Here is a 22,129-nt window from a genome sequence, read left to right on the forward strand (position 1 = left end):
TGATGTATTTCATGAAAGTAAACATTTTAGAAAATTATGAGTAGTTATATTAATGTTGACAGACAATACACAAATTTTTGAAGAATAATTTAACCGGCCTTTTTTTACAGACTATCCGACATATGAATATCCAAAGAAGCAGCCATACTAGCATATACGAACAGAGTACACCATACTTATTTACATTATACCTCCACGTTCGTGATTGGCATTTTTTCTCTATCAAGAATAGCCTTCTTATTGAGATTTTCATTTTGGACGTATAAAACCCTTTTGACGACAATTAAGCAATAAATTGTTTAAAAATCGAAACGGAGGTAAGAAAAAGTGCTACATATTTTGCCCATACAATTGCAATATAGTAAACTTATTCAAATCTTTCAAAATAATGTTAATATTTTCAACAAATGAATAGTTGTGCCCACGTTAGTGCAGAAAGATCCATTTTCATGTGATTTTGATGTTATAAACGTTCAAATTTAGTAGCCATTCTCCACGGTCAAAAATATGTGAGCAATAGCTTTACCCGAAAAGATATGTTACACAATATTTATTTTAACATTTACTAGCTGAGTAAGATAATATGCAAGCTTAGTTTAAACTGGTGTGTAACTTACAGACATATATCATATATGTACTTTTGACGAGGTCAATACGCTATATGCAGACCTGTTCAAATTATATTGACCGAGGACGAAATCTGAGTGTCAATATAATCTAACAGGTCCATATATCACCTATTGACTGGCTTCTGCATTTTACATGAAATTCTGATATACTTGCAAATTATTTTTCGTCTGCTGCTGCGCGTTTTGTATGTGTATTATGTGTGACGGTAATGACGTCATAAATTTAAATTTAGCAAGATTTTGTATATTGACCATCAATATATATATATATAAATAGAATTTTATCGTCAATAAACAAGGATACGGATACATAAAATAAACTTTAAAACAGATGATCATTATATCCATTGAAAACAGGAGAATGCTACACCATATGTTATATTATAAGATACATGTATATAGTATGAGCACGAGGTTTAGGAATTTTCACAGCAAGTTACATACTAGAAAAAAGATCATCAAAATAGACAAATTCATACAGGAAATGCAGGAACAAAAATTATCATACAATGCAATAATCTTTTAATTTACACAAACGTAGCTGTAATATTAATTGACTTGCTTATGATATTACAGTCTCCTAATCATCATTGAAGAAGACTTCATTGAATACCGGCTATTCTTCCAATGAAACCAAAACATTCCTTCCCTTCTTGTTTTTCCTCCTTCAATATATAACCCATTCAGGTTGGAAAGTGCACATTGTCGATACCACCAAGCGCCCTGGTGATATTTTCCACAATTATTTTTGAAATTGCTGGATGTCCATGGATCATTGTCCCTGTCTTTGGTAGTAAACGCTTGACCATTACTGTAATCAAGGCTATCTCCTGTTATATGTATAAGAACCAGACGTTACAAAAACATTATTTTAACAACTTCAGATCAAACTTTTCCTAGATTAATAATTTGAAATCGCAAAACATAATGGGCTTTTAAATATAAGATTAATAAATATAGTTTATGACATATGTACCATGTGACTGTCGTGAACAAACATACATTATTTATTTACCGATGGACATTAATTACTAATAAATTATTTAATCCATCGCGTTCCCCTTCGTTTAAGGCGGGTATATGAGAATAAAGATTTTTTTATATGTTATTAGATAAGGTGATATTAATGTTTTAACACATATTTTTCTTTATTTAGCGACCGACAAACATATTTACCACTATAGTGCCTAACAAGATTTTGTGAGGTAGACGAAATTGACTTTAAAACGATCGTATTGACTTTTGATGTCCAGAAATAGGCAGATCGGACATATTTTGACTTTATTTACTTACTTCTTAAGTTTGTGATTAATTGTAATTAACATATTCCAATGAGACTGAAAAATGCTTTTTTTTTGTTATGATAAATAATAATTTTACCTGCCGTAGTCGTGCGTAAAATATATTTGGGCATTTCTCTTAAAAAATGACTTGTTTAATGGAACAAAACGTCTTATTTGTAAACTTTCTCTTTTATCTCCACAATAGGCTTTTAAAAAATAATCTTTCAACTGTGTATTCAGAAAATTTTGTGAAAATAGAAGAAGTGGCAATTCTTACCTTTCATACCTTAACTTTCATTGATAAAAGATAATATTGACTCGTCCAGTGTCCAGTTTGAAGGTCATTTTAGTTACCGTACACATTCATGCACGTTCTAATTAATCAATAGTCATGTATGAAAAGCATAAACAAGTTTGTAGGTAAACTAATAACAACTTAATCCAATCAAATTGCCTACGATTCAATAACAATGACCAGTCCACATCATAAAAATGTATAGGGGTAAACTGGGTAGGGAGAAAATGTCAGATATTTTAAGTTCATTATTTTGCAACAACGAATAAAAATTTGTTATCCAATAGATTTGCTATAATTTCATAAACATGTCATTCTGTATTGGTATAGTTTTTGGATCTTTTATTTGCGTATTTAAGGCTGTAAAAAGTTTGGCCTTCAAAAGTCAACATAATCATTGACTTTATACAGAAAATTCGCCTTTTTAAAACATTGAATGTATCACAAATAATACGCGACATCAAAGTAAAATCATTTCTTAAAACACTGCAAAAAAAATAATTCTGATTAATACAGTGGTATTGTCATAAATTGCGCTGGAGTGAACAGTGGTACAACAAACGTCGAATTCCCTCACACAATGTTATCACACACTATAGAATAAACATAAGTCAAAAGGATATCGATTTACGTATAAATCTATTTGGTTGCCATCTCAATCAATTATTTTAATTTCTGAAATAACTAATGAAATTCAGGTGATACACATATATTACCCATATCATATAAACACATTGATTTAAAATGGCTATCATACATTGCTTTATTGTTGACTCATTTAATTATTGCTTTTTAAATCTTAAAATTTGAGTAACAGCGGGTCGGTTAGATATCTAGTGAATGAGTTAAATAGAAAATTCGCTTGTATTATAGAAAACTCGAGAAAATCAATAATAAAATAATGCCAGTAAATAAACTGATCGAAAGTTGTTTCTTGACATTTCTCCTTCCTGATTGACTTGTTTCAAAATATGTTCAACATGTTTATCGAAAGCATATAAATCTGCGTAATTCGTTCTTCATTTTTTCTTAAAATAATCAAATCCAAAATTCCATGTCCGTCGTCATACAATCTGCTGTAATGATATTATATTGTCACTTCACTGTTGGTGTATTAGCCAATGTGATAAAATAGTAGGTACAGATGGGTGCGGTCCTAACCTTGACAAAAGTTAACTTAGAGTTAACTTGTTGACTGCTTTTTAAGTTAACTTGAGAATTTTTAAGCAGACCAGCAAGTTAACTTCGTCTACGGTGGACCAGACCTACGGTCCGCTTTTTTATGACTGCTGCAGACCTATCGACGGGTCTGTTCCAGACCAGACCTGTGGACAAGTCTGCTTTTGACCAGTCCTGGGGACAGGACTGCCCCAGACCAGACCTGTGGACAGGTCTGCTCCTGACCAGACCTCTGGACAGGTCTGCTCCTGACCAGACCTGTGGACAGGTCTGCTTTTGACCAGACCTGTGGACAAGTCTGCTATTGACCAGACCTGGGGACATGTCTGCTTATGAAATGTTATCGTTTTTGCGACTTTTCATATCAGACTTGAGCTTTATTAAAATATGTACAAACAAAATTCGCATTGTTCTTCCCAAGAAGGCCTCTGATAGCAAATTTCTTTACTCGCTATACTCTTCTAGACATTATTCATAACAACACAATTCTTTCTTTTTTTTTTATTTTATATATTCTTATAAACATTAGTCAATTACATAGAGCTATCATATTTTTTTAATTAGAAGGCGGATAGAAATTAGGGTTATCCAACGCATCGGAACAACATTCGTATATCATGGGATATCAACATCTTTGTCGACGTTACTTCGTTCCCCGTTTTTTACCTGTCCCTTCATAATTTTTACTTTGCGCATTTATACATGCATGGATATTTCATTGTTATTCTACTTGTTTGGATTGGATTTACTATTCTTTTTCCGCAGAATATTCTAACGAAAATTGTACAGTGTCCGGATATGTACGATGTGGTAAAACTACCAACAATCTCGTCAAATTCGTCAGATTTGTCGAGAGATTTGTGCACATGAATGAAATAGTTGTCACTTGACGTTTAACTACAAACAAAATCAATCAACCGACATAACAGATTAACAGTATACTATTACAAGAAGAGAACCTCAAATACATTTTTCATTAAAAAGCACAAATGAATTCAGACATGTCAGTGTTGGTACATGTACTTGGATGATGCGGCCTAATAGTTTCGTTTTACACACCCTAGTGACTGTTCAATATTATGAATACAGAGATGAAACGCTGACATTCTCAATGTATCACTTGACGTTTAACTACAAACAAAATCAATCAACCGACATAACAGATTAACAGTATACTATTACCAGAAGAGAACCTCAAACACATTTTTTATTAAAAAGCACAAATGAATTCAGACATGTCAGTGTTGGTACATGTACTTGGATGATGCGGCCTAATAGTTTCGTTTTACACACCCTAGTGACTGTTCAATATTATGAATACAGAGATGAAGCGCTGACATTCTCAATGTACATGATGTATGCAGAAAAAAAATTGCATTTTAAATTATCAAAACTACTGAAATTTGGATACGTATCAATATTTTGAATAAAAGGAGGACATGCTGGCACCCTAAATTTATGCGAACAAAAATGTGTTGTTCATGTTGTTATTGTATTGCAATATAGCTGTCCATTGTATTATACATTGAATCCTGACATAAAAAAATATGGCTGATTTACTATGCTGGTATATAGATTTACAAATTAGAGTGCACATAAGGTCAGTTTTGGTCTTGGTCAATGCAGTCAAATTATTTCATTGTACAAGTCAGCATGAGGTATCAAAACTATTGAAATTTTGTTACGTATCAATATTTTGAATATAAGGAGGACATGCTGGCACCCTAAATTTATGCGAAACAAAAATTTGTTGTTATTGTATTGCAATATTGAAATCCATTGTATTATACATTGAATATTTCTGTCCATTGTATTAAACATTGAATCCTGACATAAAAAATATAGCTGAATTACTATGCGGGTATACATTGTATATATGGTATATAGATTTACAAATGTAAGTGCACATATGGTCAGTTTTGGTGGAAGCGCTCAAAATATTTTGTTGTACAAGTCAGCATGAGGTATCAAAACACTGTAATTTTGATACGTATCAATATTTTGAATAAAAGGAGGACATTCTAGCACCCTAAATGTATGCGAACACAAATTTGTTGTTATTGTATTGCAATATTGCTGTCCATTGTATTGTACATTGAATCCTAACACAAAAAATATGGCTGATTTACTATACAGGTATATAACTTTACAAATTAAAGTGTACATATGGTCAGTTTTAGTTGATGCGGTCAAATAATTTTGTTGTACAAGTCAGTATGGTCAGCATGAGGTATCAAAACTACTGAAAGTTTGTTACGTATCAATATTTTGAATTAAAGGAGGACATGAAGGCACCCTAAATTTATGCGAACAAAAATTTGAAAAAATATGGCTGATATACTATGCGGGTATATAGATTTAAAAAAAAAAGTGCACACATGGTCAGTTTTGGTCAACACGGTCAAATAATTTTGTTGCACAACTCAGCAAGAGGTATCAAAACTACTGAAATTTTGTTACGTATCAATATTTTGAATAAAAGGAGGACATATGCTGGCACCCTAAATTTATGCAAACAAAAAATTGTTGTTAATGTAAAGCAAAATATTGCTGTCCATTGTAATATACATTGAATCCTGAAATAACAAATATGGCTGATTTACTATGCAGCTGGTATATAGATTTACAAATTAAAGTGCACATATTGCATATGGTCAGTTTTAGTTGATGCAGTCAAATAATTTTGTTGTACAAGTCAGTATGAGGTATCAAAACTACTGAAATTTTGTTATGTATCAAAATTTTTAATCAAAGGAGGACATGCTGGTACCCTAAATTTATGCGAACAAAAATTTGAAAAAATATGGCTGATTTACTATGCAGGTATATAGATTCATAAATAAAAGTGCACACATGGTCAGTTTTGGTCAACGCGGTCAAATAATTTTGTTGTACAAGTCAGCATGAGGTATCAAAATGTACCTAAATTTTTTACGCATTAATAATTTGAATAAAAGGAGGACATGCTGGCACCTTAAATTTATGCGAACAAAAATATGTAGTCATGTGTTAAAATGATGCTTTCCTGTAAATTACGTCCTTTCATAGATATACATATAAATAAAGTGCAAATATGGTTGAATTTGATAGGTATTGCAATATATATTCAGTGCCCGTTATCATTGTAACCAAGATCGTTTTTTAATTTATAAATCGCAGATCACAGATAAATTTGTGTTACAAGCAACGTTTTATGCGTACTTTATTTTCAAATATTTGTATTTGTTTATATAACGGAAGTATTAGTTTTACTTTATTTTCGATGTTTATACTACGAAACAAAGATTTTAAAAAATATTTTTAAAAAATCGATGTAGAGCGGTCCTGGTTACAAGTTAACTTAGTGTTGAGCAGACCAGTCAAAAGTTAACTCGGGAACAGGTCTGGTTTCGATCGGATTTGTCAAAGCAAAAGTTAACTTATGTTAACTTTGTGGCAGGACTGGTCTCGAAGTTAACTTATGTTAACTTTATGGCAGGACTGGTTTTGAAGTTAACTTATGTTAACTTTACGGCAGGACTGGTTCGAAGTTAACTTATATCAATAGCGGACCTGTTTCGAAGTTAACTTTTTGGCAGATATAAAAACAGTCCTAGGACCAAGTCCGCTTTTCAAGTTAACTAGATTTTGGTCCTAGGACTGGTCAGAGCAGTCCTAAGTCCGGTCACAGGTTAACTTTGACCAGTCCAAATGACTGGTTATCAAGTTAACTTGCTGTACAGGTTAGGACTGCATCCATCTGTACTGTAAAAACGTACCAAAACAATGTATTTAGACCAGCTATATTTCGGCTTACAACGCGAGAACGTAACACTTATTTCGACGTTTTTTTTTTCTTTCAACACAACTTTGAATAAATTTAACCGTAAAAATTAAATCGATGACCTGATTGTAATTTTACATCAATATGACGGAAATCTATGTATCAACAACGTCTACTTTTTACAAGGAACATCTATTGATGTGATGACTTTTAGACCAATTAAAAAAGAGTTTAGCCAATTTTATGTAGATATAATAAGATGGGGTATTAGTGTCAATGAGACAAATCTCCGTACAAGTCACAATTTATAAAAGTGAAATGTTTTCTATTCAAATGTTCACTTTTTTTTTTAAAGAACTGAATCAGTAATATTTGAATGATTAAAAAAATGAATGAATGCAACTCTGTCGGTCGCATAGCCCTTTTACTGTACCGTGTTCTTGTGGGTTTTTTCTGGCTATTATTTCGGACAGTACTATTGTCGTACACAACTCTATTTTAGAGACTTTAGTAACTACCCAAAAACTAATTACTTCAACATTTATTCAGATGTTCCTTTTTGTTATATGTTAACACATTTTGTTAGGTAAGGTTATGTTGTTATATATTAATAAATTATGGACTTTGCTTAGTTCGTTTCTGTGTGTGTTACATTTTAATGTTGTTTCGTTGTTCTCCTCTTATATTTAATGAGTTTCCATCAGTTTCAGTTTGTTACCCCGATTTAGTGTTTTGTCCATGGATTTATGAGTTTTGAACAGCGGTATACTACTGTTGCCTTTATTTGGACGAGGTCAATAAGTTATATATAGACCTGTAAAGATTAAAATGACCGAGAACGAAGTATTGACTAATTAAAGTCATTTATTCATATATTACATATGTAAATGATGTAGTAGAAAAATGAAAATCAATGTGTGTTTTTTTTTGTGTAGTTTTAAATTTGATTTTGCAAGATTTTTAGCATGCTATTGAACTTTTAAAAAATAAGATTAACTTGTTTTAATTGTAAACAAAAACACAACATTGTTTTTTTTCTATTTTTAGCAAAAAAAAATTACACAAATCAGTCTTTTTTTTTATTTTCGTACTCTGCCAGAATCGTTATGTGTGACGTCACAGATTTAAAATATTGACCGTCAGTATACGTATAAATAGAAACCGATACATGAAATATTATTTGAAACACGTAATTGTAGTATCAAATGAAAACCGGAGAATGCTCCACGACATGTAATATTATGAAATATTTGATTTTAAATAGGGATACCTATTTTAAGCAAAATTTACAAGGAATTTTGACTTGGTACCCTCGAAATCAATTGTGATATCCCTTTTATTATTTGTGGTCATAATCTAATATTTTTTCATACATGTAAGAATACCATCGCATGAGGTAATCGAATGTTTAATGAGACCAATTACAACTAGATGAAGACGTCCTTAATCCCAAATTCTTTTGAAATTGACAATAATTACCAGTATCATAGTATTATAGTTTAAGGGAAGTTGTCTCTAGATTTTCACTCAGATTCAAATTAATTTCTTTTTGGAAAATGGTTTATTTTCAATATTAAATATACATGATGAAAAAAACGCTGTCATCATTTGGCGATGTTCTTCACAAGAATGCTCAAAAACCCAGAATATTGCAAGTCAATGATCACGTTTGTGCTGAATAAAATACCGATTCTTCACATATGAAAAAAGATGGAACTCAATTATAAGATACATTTAATGAAACTTAAGCAACAAGCCATACGTGAAATGAATATAAAACATGAGCCATTTAGACCAGCTAAAATGCAAGCATCACTAGATCAAATGTATTAGTGATGATTACGTTATTAACTGGGTTGTACATAGCTAATCTGTTGGGTTTAGTTATTACTGAAAAAAGAAATTGCTCAGAAAAAAACGAAAAATTGATTCATCTATTATCCAAAGAAAAAGCATTTCGGGTGCAAAACATTTATAAAGTGTCATTTTTAATCTTTTACATATTCTTCAACTCAATCTTAAAAGATATTTTTAACGAATTAAGTTCTCCTGAAATATGCACACAACGGCGTTGAACTTATTAAAGAGTTACGAAAAGTAAAATCATAGTATTTTCTCTCCATTTTGCGAGTTAAAAAATAGTAGAATTTGATGTCAAGGTACAGAATATGCAAGTCGGTAGTCACAAATAGTTTGAATAAAAAATATTACTTGATGGCTGCTTAACTGCCAGTGGTATTAATATAACAAATATAATTAGTATGCCTCACTTAACATTTTCTATATAAAATAAGTACACAATATTTTTACCATTTTTTTTTCAAATTGCAAGCGTTGAATTATTGGACTTCGATGAAACTATTTGACCACAAGCGTCATTGTTTTTCACGGAAAATTTCAATGCAGCTACGAAATTTGAGGATTTTGAAATTACCGCGGGAGTAACGACGTCGCGTTTTATCTATTTTATCTAGGATTGACGTCAGTGCAAAACGTAGCCTTAGCATTTCAAAATATTTATTTTGGTAAACATTATGGTAGGGTTTCTGCTTTTTAATTCAATATGTAGCTAGATAGTTGATTAATCACCGCCATATTCTCTGTTGTCTTTTTCGATATAATAAACACTTACTGGATGGATATTCGTGAAAAAGTACGCATTAGAACAATAGTTGCACCTCGAAGACACTAAACTTACAATTCAAGTCATACTCAGTCAATAAGTATACATACTAACAGGCTCTGAACCAGAAAACCATATGGAAACGCAACCAAAGTAAAAAGTCTGAGGAAATGGACTTTTAATAATTGTTGATTAAAAGTGTGACAGTTGATTACAATGATGAGAACTGTCAATGGAAACAGTAAATCGTTTGTTTTCAATATTCACGATCGCTTAATTTTAACACAAATAATCTTAAGTTGAGTTTTCAAATTCCAAAAAATGATTAATTTTGGCCTAATGACTACTCAGTCTTGTGTTTGAATTTTATTATGAAACACCATACATGCTTGACTTCCGATTTCAAGCAAAAAGACAGATATGATATCGCCTAAGTTAAAAAAAAAAAGCTTATCTCATGATATTATTAAAATGAACTTTTGCAATAGGCGTGCTAGAATGGTATATGAAACTTAAGATATCCCTATTATTATTAACCTAATTGCACTTGTTTCTAAAATATTTCACTGAATAGAATATCACGTTCTTCATGGAAAGTAATTTGTCAGAACGTCATACTTGACTTAAGGTAGTAAATTTCCACGACTCAGTATTTATAGAGTAAAATTCTGATTTACAACAAATCATTGATTTGAGTTTACTTCAATAAACTTATTGTTTGGTTTAATCAACTTGCGTTCAATGAATTTTCAAGCAACGTTTTGGGCATGTTTTGTATTTTTAGGATTGGTGAGATTTTCTATATATGAGATTGAGCTTTCTTAAAGGATTGATTTTTAAATGTTGTGTTGCATTGTAAACATTTAATCAATAAATTGAAGGTTTATATATCATTTTAACACATTTTATCGCAGAGTTAAAACTGAATGTTTGTTTGAGTCAGAGATATACTTTGGAATAAGTCCAAATCAATCCAAGATAAGTGCTTTCGCGGTTTATTTTTAACAAAAAGGGTAAAACAGTTTTAAAAGTTTCATGTGGACTGCAGCTGGTTATCAACCACATGCCTTTAGATAGTAAAATTGTTGTAAGAAATCGTCCTTTCTGGCCCTTTCAGATTAAAATTTACAGTTTAAAGAAACAATTGGAATCAATAAAATTAGTAAGATCAAATTCACAGGACTTGCAAGTTCCTGATGCTTTGTAGCGATACACGTAATATTAATCATACTACAGCAAAACAAAATAGCAGCTGGAGGTTAACAACTGAAAACCTTAATACAAAATCCGATAAATATGAAAGTAGCAACTTGCACTTGTCTGCATCAGTAACAAAGTACTCCGTCATTATAACTTTTCCAAATGTACCTCAACATAGTGAAACAAGATCGATACCTGGTCTAAACGTGCATTGTTGCAGGCAAATGATAGTAGTAACATATTATCAACCTTCTTACGAGATTCCAATAAAATTTCATCAACCGACATTAGTTTAAATAATTAATAAAACTGTCGTTAATGCTTTTCCAAGTATACCTTAACATACTGAACAAAACCAATACAAGATATTGCTCTGCGTTACTGCAAAAAAAAAATTGAGGAAGTAAGTTATCCAGCTGCAGTCCCAATAAAAATTATTCTCTTTCATTTAAACCAAGAATACTTTGACAAATTACCAGAGTTATAGAATTTCTAAAAGAGGGACGAAAGATACCAGAGGGACAGTCAAACTCATAAATCGAAAATAAACTGACAACGCCTGTCTAAAAATGAAAAAGACAAACGGACAAACAATAGAACACATGACACAACAGAGTGAACTAAAGAATAAGCAACACGAACCCCACCAAAAACTAGGGGTGATCTCAGGTGGCCCGGAAGGGTAAGCAGATCCTGCTCCACATGTTGAACCCGTCGTGTTGCTTATGTTATAACAAATCCGGTAAATAGTCTACTTCGGTACGTCACATTCATGAAAGGAAATGGTATTGTTGTAACGACGTAAGGAACATATCCGATATCATTTGTGAAACGGTTATTCCATAACGGTCAATCAACTCGTGATGGCGTCCGTAAAATTTACGAAGGGATGATTTCAACTTCACCATTTAAAACTCTTAGTTTAATAGCTTCCTTGTGAGCAACAACCCTCTATCAAGAAAATCATGATAGGAAATACAAGCACGGGAATATCGTATCAATTGGGAGATATATTCCCCTTATGCAAGTATGCTGGAATGTTGCTACTTAGAAATGGCAAGTTCTCAATTGGAAAGCTGAAATCATCTCTTTTGTCGTAAAGTTTTGTTTTAAACCAACCCTCATTGTCAATTTCTAGATTTAAGTCCAGATATGAGGACGACTCAACTGTATCTGTTGTATCCTTTTTCTCTAGTTCGATGGGATTGATGCGTTCAACATAGTCACCAAATTTTGAATTATTTAGTGAAAGAACGTCATCTATATAGCGGAAAGTAGAGTATAAGGATATTGCTAACTTCTTGGATTCATTCATGACATATTGGACATTCTAAGTAAATACAAACTGAATGAATTTCTTATTACCTACATTAGTGATTGCAACTTTCCTGAAAAGCTTCAATGGAAACGTATTGTTGTGAATGAAGTTGAATCAAAACATGATAATGACTGGCTAATTCGCATTAATTCGGACAATGACTTCAAGAGGTTCAAATATATACATTAATCCATATCTGTAGCTCATGTATGGAAATTCCCGACGAACAACTTCGAAATTCGCACTGCACTGTTTATCGGAAAACTTATATATACCGCTCCAAACCACGATTCCAAATCTTGTGAAATTTGCGACCGTCTATTCACTGACGTTTTTGTACATGCATTCTTTGGCTGTACGTGCACATCAAATATGTACAGTACTTGGGCTAGACTTGATAATAGAAAACTTTTCTCTCGATCTCTATGTTGAACTCAGTGAATGTAGTGATGAATCGTTATTCATAATTTGTCTAGGAAAAGACCCTTCAACTGCGCTCAGTGACTCCGACTTAGATTCATTTAAGCGACATTGCTACGTCCATGTAATAAAATCTGCATCCGAATACAATCAGCAATTGAACTATATAGTATAGTGTTAGCACATGTAATATCAACAGCTCGCAACATAAACTCTTTTACAGTAAGGCTTGCAATATATATTAACATTTTCATTTATATGTAAATACTACGCATTGTTCATAACTTTATTATTCTATTTTCTGTTATTAATGTATTAATTTATTGTTCATGATAATTTAATGCATGTAATCTCTATAAAGAGGAAATAAAGATATGAATGAATGAATAAAAAAATCAAGCATCTTGATAATGTCAGTTTTAAAGAATTTTTTGTTTGAATCAGGGTGATCCTTTACAAAGTAGGATGTATCCCTCCCTAAGACAAGATACTTGTATCTACGTTGGCCATTCTTTTTTTTATGAATCAAAGCAATACCAACTCTTTCAATTTGTCTTTTTAGTTTTGAATGTGGAATACTTGTGTAAAGTTGTAAAGTGTAGAAAAGTCAAATGTTTTAATACTATTGCAAGATAAAAGTGAGTTAGATTGTATGTACTCTAAAAGATCTTTGGAATTTTTAAGTATCCACATCTGATTCACGCCACCTCTAGAATAAGCAGTTTCACAATTACTTTGAAGCCCGTCTTTGATTGCTGATAAAATAGATGTTAATAATTTTGAAATAGGTTTCGTGGAGCACTTGGAAGACCCAGCAATATACCGTTGTTTGTAAGGACACTTATGTAGTTTAGGTATCCAATACAGTGATGGAAGATCCAGTTCTTCAACATTGGTTGAAATTCCAAAGGAACATAGAACAGACCTATAACTATCCAGTATTTCCTCTTTGGTAAGTGTCGTGAGGGTATATGTTGAGTTTCCAAGTGAATTGTCAATACCTAATTCGTTTATCAAGCAGTTAATGTAATGAGTTTTACACACAAAAACGATGTTGTTTGGGGCTTTATCTGCGGGGACAACAACATATTTGTCATGGAGGTAAGATAAGTGTTTTGCAACATTTTGGTCTTTAAAGACTGACGTAGCATGGGCATTGATAGACCCATTCAGTTTCTTAATTCTGATTTGTATCAACGACCTCACCGCCTTGATCCATTCGGAAAGAGTGTTTACGTCTTCCCTCTCGCGCTTAGCCCATTGCCTGGCATAATCCTCGACTGAATCCATCAAAATTTTAAGGTTGTATTTCCAATTGATGGATTTAGGCTCACGATATTTCGGACCTTTCGATAACACATTTCGCAGAGAAGTGTTATTTACAATATCGAGGTCAACGATAATAACGTGCCAAGCCAGATTATATGTGAATTGGGAACTAGCACAAGTGCAATCGGGAGGTATAGACTTGAAGTCGTCAATATTGAGATCATGCAAAACGTGTTTGTAATTGAAAAATCTAACTATCGACACATAGGAAGTAGATTCGGGGCGGTTGTAAACATTTATACGATACAACCTTGAAAACTTAAATCATCAATCGTCAGAACAAACATAAAATCAACTATATCCATAGATGTCAAGAAAACAATTCCGTCTACAATGAGAAGTGTAAAATATCAACATATCATCAAACAAGAAATTGATGAACGGCAGATGGTAATATTACTAACAACTCAAGAATCAGTCCAAATATAAACCTATTCCTATCCATGGAAGCCAGGAAAAGTTTAACAGAAAGTTTCTGTGTAAAAGCAGACCGTACCTTGACCGATAATAGTTTACTTTTATAATTGTGACTTGGATAGAGAGTTATCTCATTGGCACTCATACCACATCTTTCTATATCTATTGTATAATTTCAAACTATCGACAAACAGAACGTTGCTGTATGGCACGTATGTACAATTCATTACACGCAACAAAATAAAATTATAAACATCAAGCAACAGACCAAATATGAAATCATTCCATTTTTCTGGAGAACCTTCCCTGTGAATTTATGTTTAAAATCTAATAAACATTTGTCCACTCAAGCTGTTCTACCCTAGAACATCTCAGTATTTGAATAAACAGGACATTCGCACTTACAGCAATGTCCTGATTTATTATTAAAAATCACTGGCCAAACCTGAACTTAGTTACCAAAAAGGCATTATTTGTCTGAATGTTTCTTATTTAACATGCTCATGGTGAGGCCAGATTGGTAGTATGAAATCATTTATTATGTTCATAAAGTAAAAAGTCTAATATTAGTAATAGATCACTAATCGCTGCAATAAAAATTTAAGATTAATTTCTATTTCAGCGAGTAATAATTTACGAAACTCCAGTAGTAATCTTGATGGGATTGACCACTTTCTAAAATGTTATTTTACGCCTGCATAGTATATTTTACATAAGTTAATGCACTTGATACGCAAAGAAATGTCAAACACAATGCATAATACTCTTGAATCAGAAACTTTAAACCGTAAATGAATTCTCTGCCATAAGTTATCTTTGTGGTTTCCTTTTTGTATATTTCCATATCAAGATTTATAGTTAGTTTTGTATGGTGTGTAATGTGGTCTATTATTTGTCTGTTTTTTTCTTTTTTAGCCATTTTTTTTTCTGTTTATATAGATTATAACTCACCAGCATTCCCACTGTAGCCAGCAACAGTTAGTTTATAGTTAGTCACCGCATCACCAACAGCGAACGTTGAATATTTTGCGTAAGCCCTGTTACCATCAAAGTGTGACATATCTACTCTTAATTCGCTTTTTCCAGCTGCAGTCAATGTATGTATCCGTTGGTTACCTAATAAGATTTCCAGATAAGATTAATAAATTTTCTCGAAACATATTTAATGTATTACATGAAGTAAATTACTTGCCTTATTTTAGTATAGAGATAAGCATTTGTTTGCATGTTATTTGAATCAGATTGTTAGTTAAATAAATGCTTTGGATATTGCGTTATCAGATATTCAATAGTGCGTTATTGTCTTACCCACGACGAAAGCATTAAAGAACTAGCTATCCTACATGCTGTTGTCTGCGTCAGCGTTGTCATAATTTAAGTTGAGTCTTTGATGGAAACATTTAAGACGTCAACAACGTTCTGTTTTACGGAACTTTAACATAAGCTTATTACCCATTTCGATTATCTGAAACTCGCTGATTAAAATACTTGTTTTCACTAACATTAAGAAACAGTGATGGATCAAATTTCTCTCCGGCCATATTTGTCTTCAGTTATTATTTCGTAGTCTAAAACCAGTAAAGAACTTGGTAATTTGTCTTTTTATCTGTTTGTTAAACAAGATGCAGAAAAAGAACACAAACTCGGATAACTTTTGAATGTTCGACTCGCATTTGTTAATATTGAAATTGATCATTATTGCAATCGTCATCTACGATAGCCAAGGCTTACGATCCATCCCCTCTCCATCTTTGGCAAATTAAGCCAACATTTGTGATAACAATGTTGCGTCATCTATCGGTTGATTAAAGTCACGTCAATTCCGAAACGAAAATATACGGTGACATTTTAACATTGGTGCAAGAATCATACAAAGGAACTTCTATTAGTTGATTAAGAACATTTAAATTGTCACTAAATATCGTTGTATGTTTTGTGGTGTAAAGACTTGTTGCACAATCAGCACATGTCAATTTTTTACCTACATTTTCTACATTAACACGTGTTTATGTTGTATGTGCTCTTTGATTGTATGCAGCTAGATACGACTGCAACCAATGCAAATCATTATCTTGTGTCTCCGAAGTTCTCTCTTTATCAGCAAAGTGTAAAGAGGAGAGAATTGTATCGTAACCCTTGGCTAGCGAAGATGTACAATAGTAATCGAACGATGTTTTATTACATTAACCATGTCAATAAATGCTTTATAACATATTATTGATTATTCATATGAATTATCTGTATCAAAAATTGTTGGCATTAATATGCTTGTAAATATTTACTCATAAATTAACAAATATTTATAAATATGTACTAAACTAATCATTGATATAAATGAAAAGGGAATACTAGCATAATAAATTTTTAAACGAATTCTTTTTTACTTGATTTAGTCAAATAAGCTAAATGTTCTAATATCTCTTTTTTTTACGTCCATAAAGCATTGATCGTAACTGAACAGATTAATTATTTTATATCAATCCATTCGTTTCTACGTGAGACTGCTTTCTTTATTTTGAAAACCAATTATAGTAAGTCATACTTAGTATTTACAAATTTTAAACATATCTACCTAACCAAAACTCCGCCTCTAAATCTCCAAATCCAATTTTATAAGCTTCCCATCCTCTGTAAAAATCTGTCTGTCCGTTTAATCTTCTCTGAAACACCTGAAATAATAAATTGTTTTAATCTATCAATTGAATAATCAATACAATTTGTGTCTTTCGATTCAAGTTTTTTTTAGTATGAATTCAATACAGGAATACCATGTCATAGTGCTATCTTCCAGCATATTCTGGATACATATACAGGCTTCTTTCAAAAATTATGAGTAAAAATGATGCAATCTTTGCGAATAGGTTATCATAGATATATAGATAATCTTCATAACCCTGATTGTACAGCAACATGTGTACTTTAATATGATTACATAACTTTAAGTTCATTTTATACAAATGTTATAAGCAACATTATTCTGGTATATTTTTTCAAGTTTATTTGTAGCATCTGTTTTTGCAAGATGCAAGTCAGTTTTGAATATTCACCATATCTCTGAGCCATACAAAATGATAGAATTATAGGCATGGTTTAACAGAAGTAAATTTGTTTTAGTACTAGCAGATGAGCCAGACAAATATCTATTAAGTTCATTTGAAGCTTTTAAAGATTTATGCAATATATCTCTTTTGCATAATTGAACATGCCACTTGACTAGAATATAACTCCAAGGTATTTATATTTGAAAACAGTTTAAATTCATTCATTCTTAAAATAGAATGGTTCTTTTATGTGACGTCCACTTTTATCAAAAATTAAAACTTTATTTTTTTTTTAAGATAACATTTGAGCACCAGGTATCACAATATGATTCCAATGCATTTAAGCCCTTTTGAAGGCACTCAGCGGAATTTTACAATACAATGACATATCTGCATTCATAAGAAAGTCCGACTAGAGCAGAGTTTTTAACTATCAGGACAATTGTCAGACAGGTTTAAAGCAGACAAAATTGACCGCTGTCCATGCAAAGCATGATAAGTTGCACATTATATATAGGCATTTTAATCATATATGATATAAAAAAAAAATACCGATATTAAACGTTTCCGAATGTAATTTAAAAAAACAAATCGAAGATAACAAACATTACGCACTGACAAATTTGCTTTTTCTCGTTAGCTCTACATAGTCAATGCAAATTTATTTCATCCTAAGTTAAGGAAAACAACTAATGTAAGTGCATTGTTAATGATAGGTCAGTAACGGATTTGAAAAGTAGACTTTGCGCTAGGGGTGACGAAATCGACTTTGAAGCCGTCATATTCTTATTAAGTATTTTATCACAAATCAATTCTCGCTTTTTATCTTAGATTCAACATATGCAAATGCCATGTTTAACTACGACATGCCTTGAATCAAGGCTAAATTGAACTATGAATAGGTATAAAAACTGCATGACCAATGACTCAAACCGGGGTCATCTTTCATATTATTCAATTATATCAAACTCATATATTCTCATTGACACTGAATGTATAACACCAAGGTATCATCATCATTTAACTTAATATATATTTGGTATTAAATTGAATGAACTCTCAATAAAATTAATTACCGTCCATCCGCCATTGTCAGTTTCAAAGTCACAATAGACATCAAATCCTGGTTCTAAAGGATCAGGATATATCTTATAAACTCCGTTTCCTTTATGCAATTTGACATCTTTGCAATCAATTGGGCGTTGATTATGCTTTTCTGTTTTTTCTGGGAATAAAAGCAATAATTTCATTAAAGTTGTTTTTTCCATTTTCGAAAAATATCAACTATCTACATGCATCACAGTTCATATTGATAAAAAAAATGTGTATATACAAATGTTAAGTGTTAAAATTGTCATTACGGTCAATATTGTCGCGAAACGATCGTACCCTTCAGAAATGTTTAACAAGAACAATCTCGGGTATCAGAGTTCGGAATATCAAAGACACTTACAATATCTAGAAATTTTGGTAATTAATCTGAATGTAATTCAAGAAATTATCATTAACCAAGTCTATTTATAACACATTTATTATCAAACCTATACTTATATGTTTTAGAGGACACAACTATTTATATGAAGTTTAAAAACATAATAAATAATTTTTACATTTGTATTATGCACACATGCTTCTTTATCGTAGGCAGTAAAATTAACCAAGTCATGATAATACATTTCGTAACAACCCTATACTTATGTTTAGAGGACAAACCTATTTTTATCTTATGTTATCAGCTGACGTTAAGTTGAAAAATTAAAGCTGTTCATTACAACACAACTCATTACACATTACAGTTTCATAAACCAGAGTGTACATAGTAAATATGATTACTTTTGTATTACGACATGTTTCTATTTCATTATGCAATTTCTTTGTGCCTTTAATATGTCTAAAAGTAGTAGATCGTTATTATTTCATTGCAATCAGAATATATTTTTATAACTTTAAATTTATGGTTTCTTAAAACAAACTGTTTGTATTAACCTCGAAATTTCTTTTCATGATTCAGTCACATTTTTCTTCATCTTCCAATGTGATTAAAAACATTCCATTAATATTCCAACTGCAAAATCCCTAATTTACTTTAATTTGTTGGTTTTGCTTTCTATTTTTATTTTCATACATATATAATTTGTGTGTTTCTTTTCGATGTAACGTTACGATCCGGCTTGGAAAGCCTAATATTGAAAATAATCTTGAAAATACCTCAATGTAACTGATTTATGTTTATACGTTGATTATAAAAAAGGATAAGACATTGAAAGTGAAAATTAGACAAACATGTTTAAGTAGTTAAAAATTTACATATACATGTATTTGCAAACACAAAGTTTGTCATGCATATTCTTTGTTCTAATCAATGTTTCCAATTTACATGAATTTTCCATTGGCTGTCCATATTGCTTTCCTATCCATAGTAACACTATCTATCTATATTATATTAAAGTGATAATTTGTTATCAATTAAAAAAATGCATGAATATTTTTTCAATGTAAATTTAGCAAGCTAAAACCATCAATCATCTGAATGCTTAATGTACAGTTTGATAGGCAATTTATGAGACATGTTTAGGGTTCAGTTAATTAATATCCAAAGATGCAGAAATAACATGTGACAATTCTGCACGGTAGTTTTTCTATTCTTATATTAATTTACTTTCTTCATTTTGAAATTATCATTATGAATTAAATATAGATGGGCAATTGTCGGTCATACACACATACATACCAACATTTACACCGCATAGAATTTATGGAACTGTCATGATAATTAAAGAAATTTTGCATTTCCAAATGATTTGTTTTCTGTGCGTTCTGCACCTATTTGTTTTCTTTAACCGAACATATCGAGAGAAAAAAACTTGCATAGGCGACTTTAAATTTTGTATCCAATATTCTCCCCTAATCCTATAATTAGAATTAATCCTATAATTAGAATTAATTATAAATTTCTCAAAATTTTAATCATATACTGACATGATGCACCTCATATAATGTTTACAGATTAAAATTATTGTAATTATGATCATTCACATCATATTATATTTATTTGATGAAATATTTATTTGTTTTATAATAATTTCTTTGATTTTGCATTGGACGAACTGTGGGAATATCACTTATAACTAAAAATATAATTGTGTCCGAGGATTGGTACGGGTATACTTGTGAGTGATTGGTGTATGTGAATAAATTGTGACCTTTAATCGACACAACATATATCGATAAAATGCGTAAAGAGAAACATCTTGAAAATGGATGTACATGTCTTACCGTTTTCTTCTGCTTTCTTGCAGACCGTTTCATTAATGTTATCAGTTAACTGATCTGTCAAGTTCCTTTCAAAATTAGCAATTTGTGATTTCAAATTAACTTCCAGATCTTTTATTTTTGTATCGAGTGAGTCACTTATAAATTGCATAGATTGCACAGTATCCTCTATATTTTTCATTTTTGCTTCAATATCATCATTAAGAAACTGCTTAGATTTAACCGTGTCTTCTATATTTTTCATTCTTACTTCAATTGCATCACTCACAAACTGCTTAGATTTCACAGTCTCCTCTATATTTCTCATTCTAACTTCCAGTGCATCACTTACAAGTTTCTTAGATTTTACTGTTTCTTCTATGCTTTTAATTTTTGCTTCAATTGCATGACTAACAAATTTCTTAATACGTTCGTCTGCTTTTGACATGTCAAGAGTGGCCACTAAAGGAGCATTTTGATTGTCAAGTAACCGAACCTCTACGTCCTCACTAGAGTTTGATGTAGTCGTTGATGCTAGCACAAACAATAAGAATCCATGTATCCAAATTTTAAACATTGTTACTTCTCCTCCGTGAAGTTACAAGTGTCACATGTGAGTTATCCTAGCATTGAAATATCTACTTCTTATAATTATGTTTATTCTAAAATCTCACGTTTTGTAAGTATGTCAAGTACTTTGTTTTTTTTCATAGATAACTACAACCAGCTGTCTTTTTTGTAATATAATGTTTACTTTTCCAGCGATAGGTGCTTGTGATATGCTTGTACTTTATGTTTTTTTCTTACTTGTGTCGGAAGAATAAAGTATTTATTAAAGGTTTTAGTAAAGTATCTTTCTTTTACCTTCAATAATATTTATAATTTAATAATATTTGTATTCCTTTTACGACAAAATGCTTGATGATGAATAAAAAGGATGAAAGGTATACGTAAACGAGGAAGCAACCTAACGACAAAAATAATCAAAAGAAATTATGTCACAGCCTATATGTCATCTGAGGTTATATGTATATGTCATCAGTTCTTGCCATCCTTCAACACAAAGACATAGAAATTTCAGTTAGCATAATTTGGCTTTACTTTAATCTCTTTTTTTAAAAGCACATACATATCTTAATATTAACACAATATGGATTTTTAAATATATTAGTCAAGATCATCAACTTAAATAGATGTATTGTCTAAATGCAAAATGTGTACCGTTAAAGTTATGAAGAGTCATGTTCCAAAAAAGAATTGAGTAACAAACATTTATTTGGAAATAATTGAGCAATTTGCTTAAATGTTCTCTGACAGAGTGGAATTTTTTCTTTTCAAAAAATGTGTGAGTCAGTGACCGATTTTTTGTCAAATTTGTTG

At 31.3% G+C, this 22,129-nt stretch overlaps 1 protein-coding gene across 1 annotated transcript; it reads right to left on the reverse strand.

Annotated features, from left to right (window-relative positions):
• Nucleotides 1-1,134: 1,134 nt before the first annotated feature.
• Nucleotides 1,135-21,421, reverse strand: LOC143075383 (microfibril-associated glycoprotein 4-like). The gene is made up of 5 exons (XM_076250771.1): nt 20,774-21,421; nt 18,574-18,722; nt 17,029-17,125; nt 15,408-15,572; nt 1,135-1,459 (listed from the first exon to the last, which is right to left on the reverse strand). Exons 1-5 carry the CDS (start codon nt 21,324-21,326, stop codon nt 1,200-1,202), a joined length of 1,224 nt encoding a protein of 407 aa, XP_076106886.1. The 5' UTR covers nt 21,327-21,421; the 3' UTR covers nt 1,135-1,199.
• Nucleotides 21,422-22,129: the final 708 nt, after the last annotated feature.

Source organism: Mytilus galloprovincialis, chromosome 5, assembly GCF_965363235.1.
Source record: "Mytilus galloprovincialis chromosome 5, xbMytGall1.hap1.1, whole genome shotgun sequence".
NCBI classification, from domain to species: domain Eukaryota; kingdom Metazoa; phylum Mollusca; class Bivalvia; order Mytilida; family Mytilidae; genus Mytilus; species Mytilus galloprovincialis.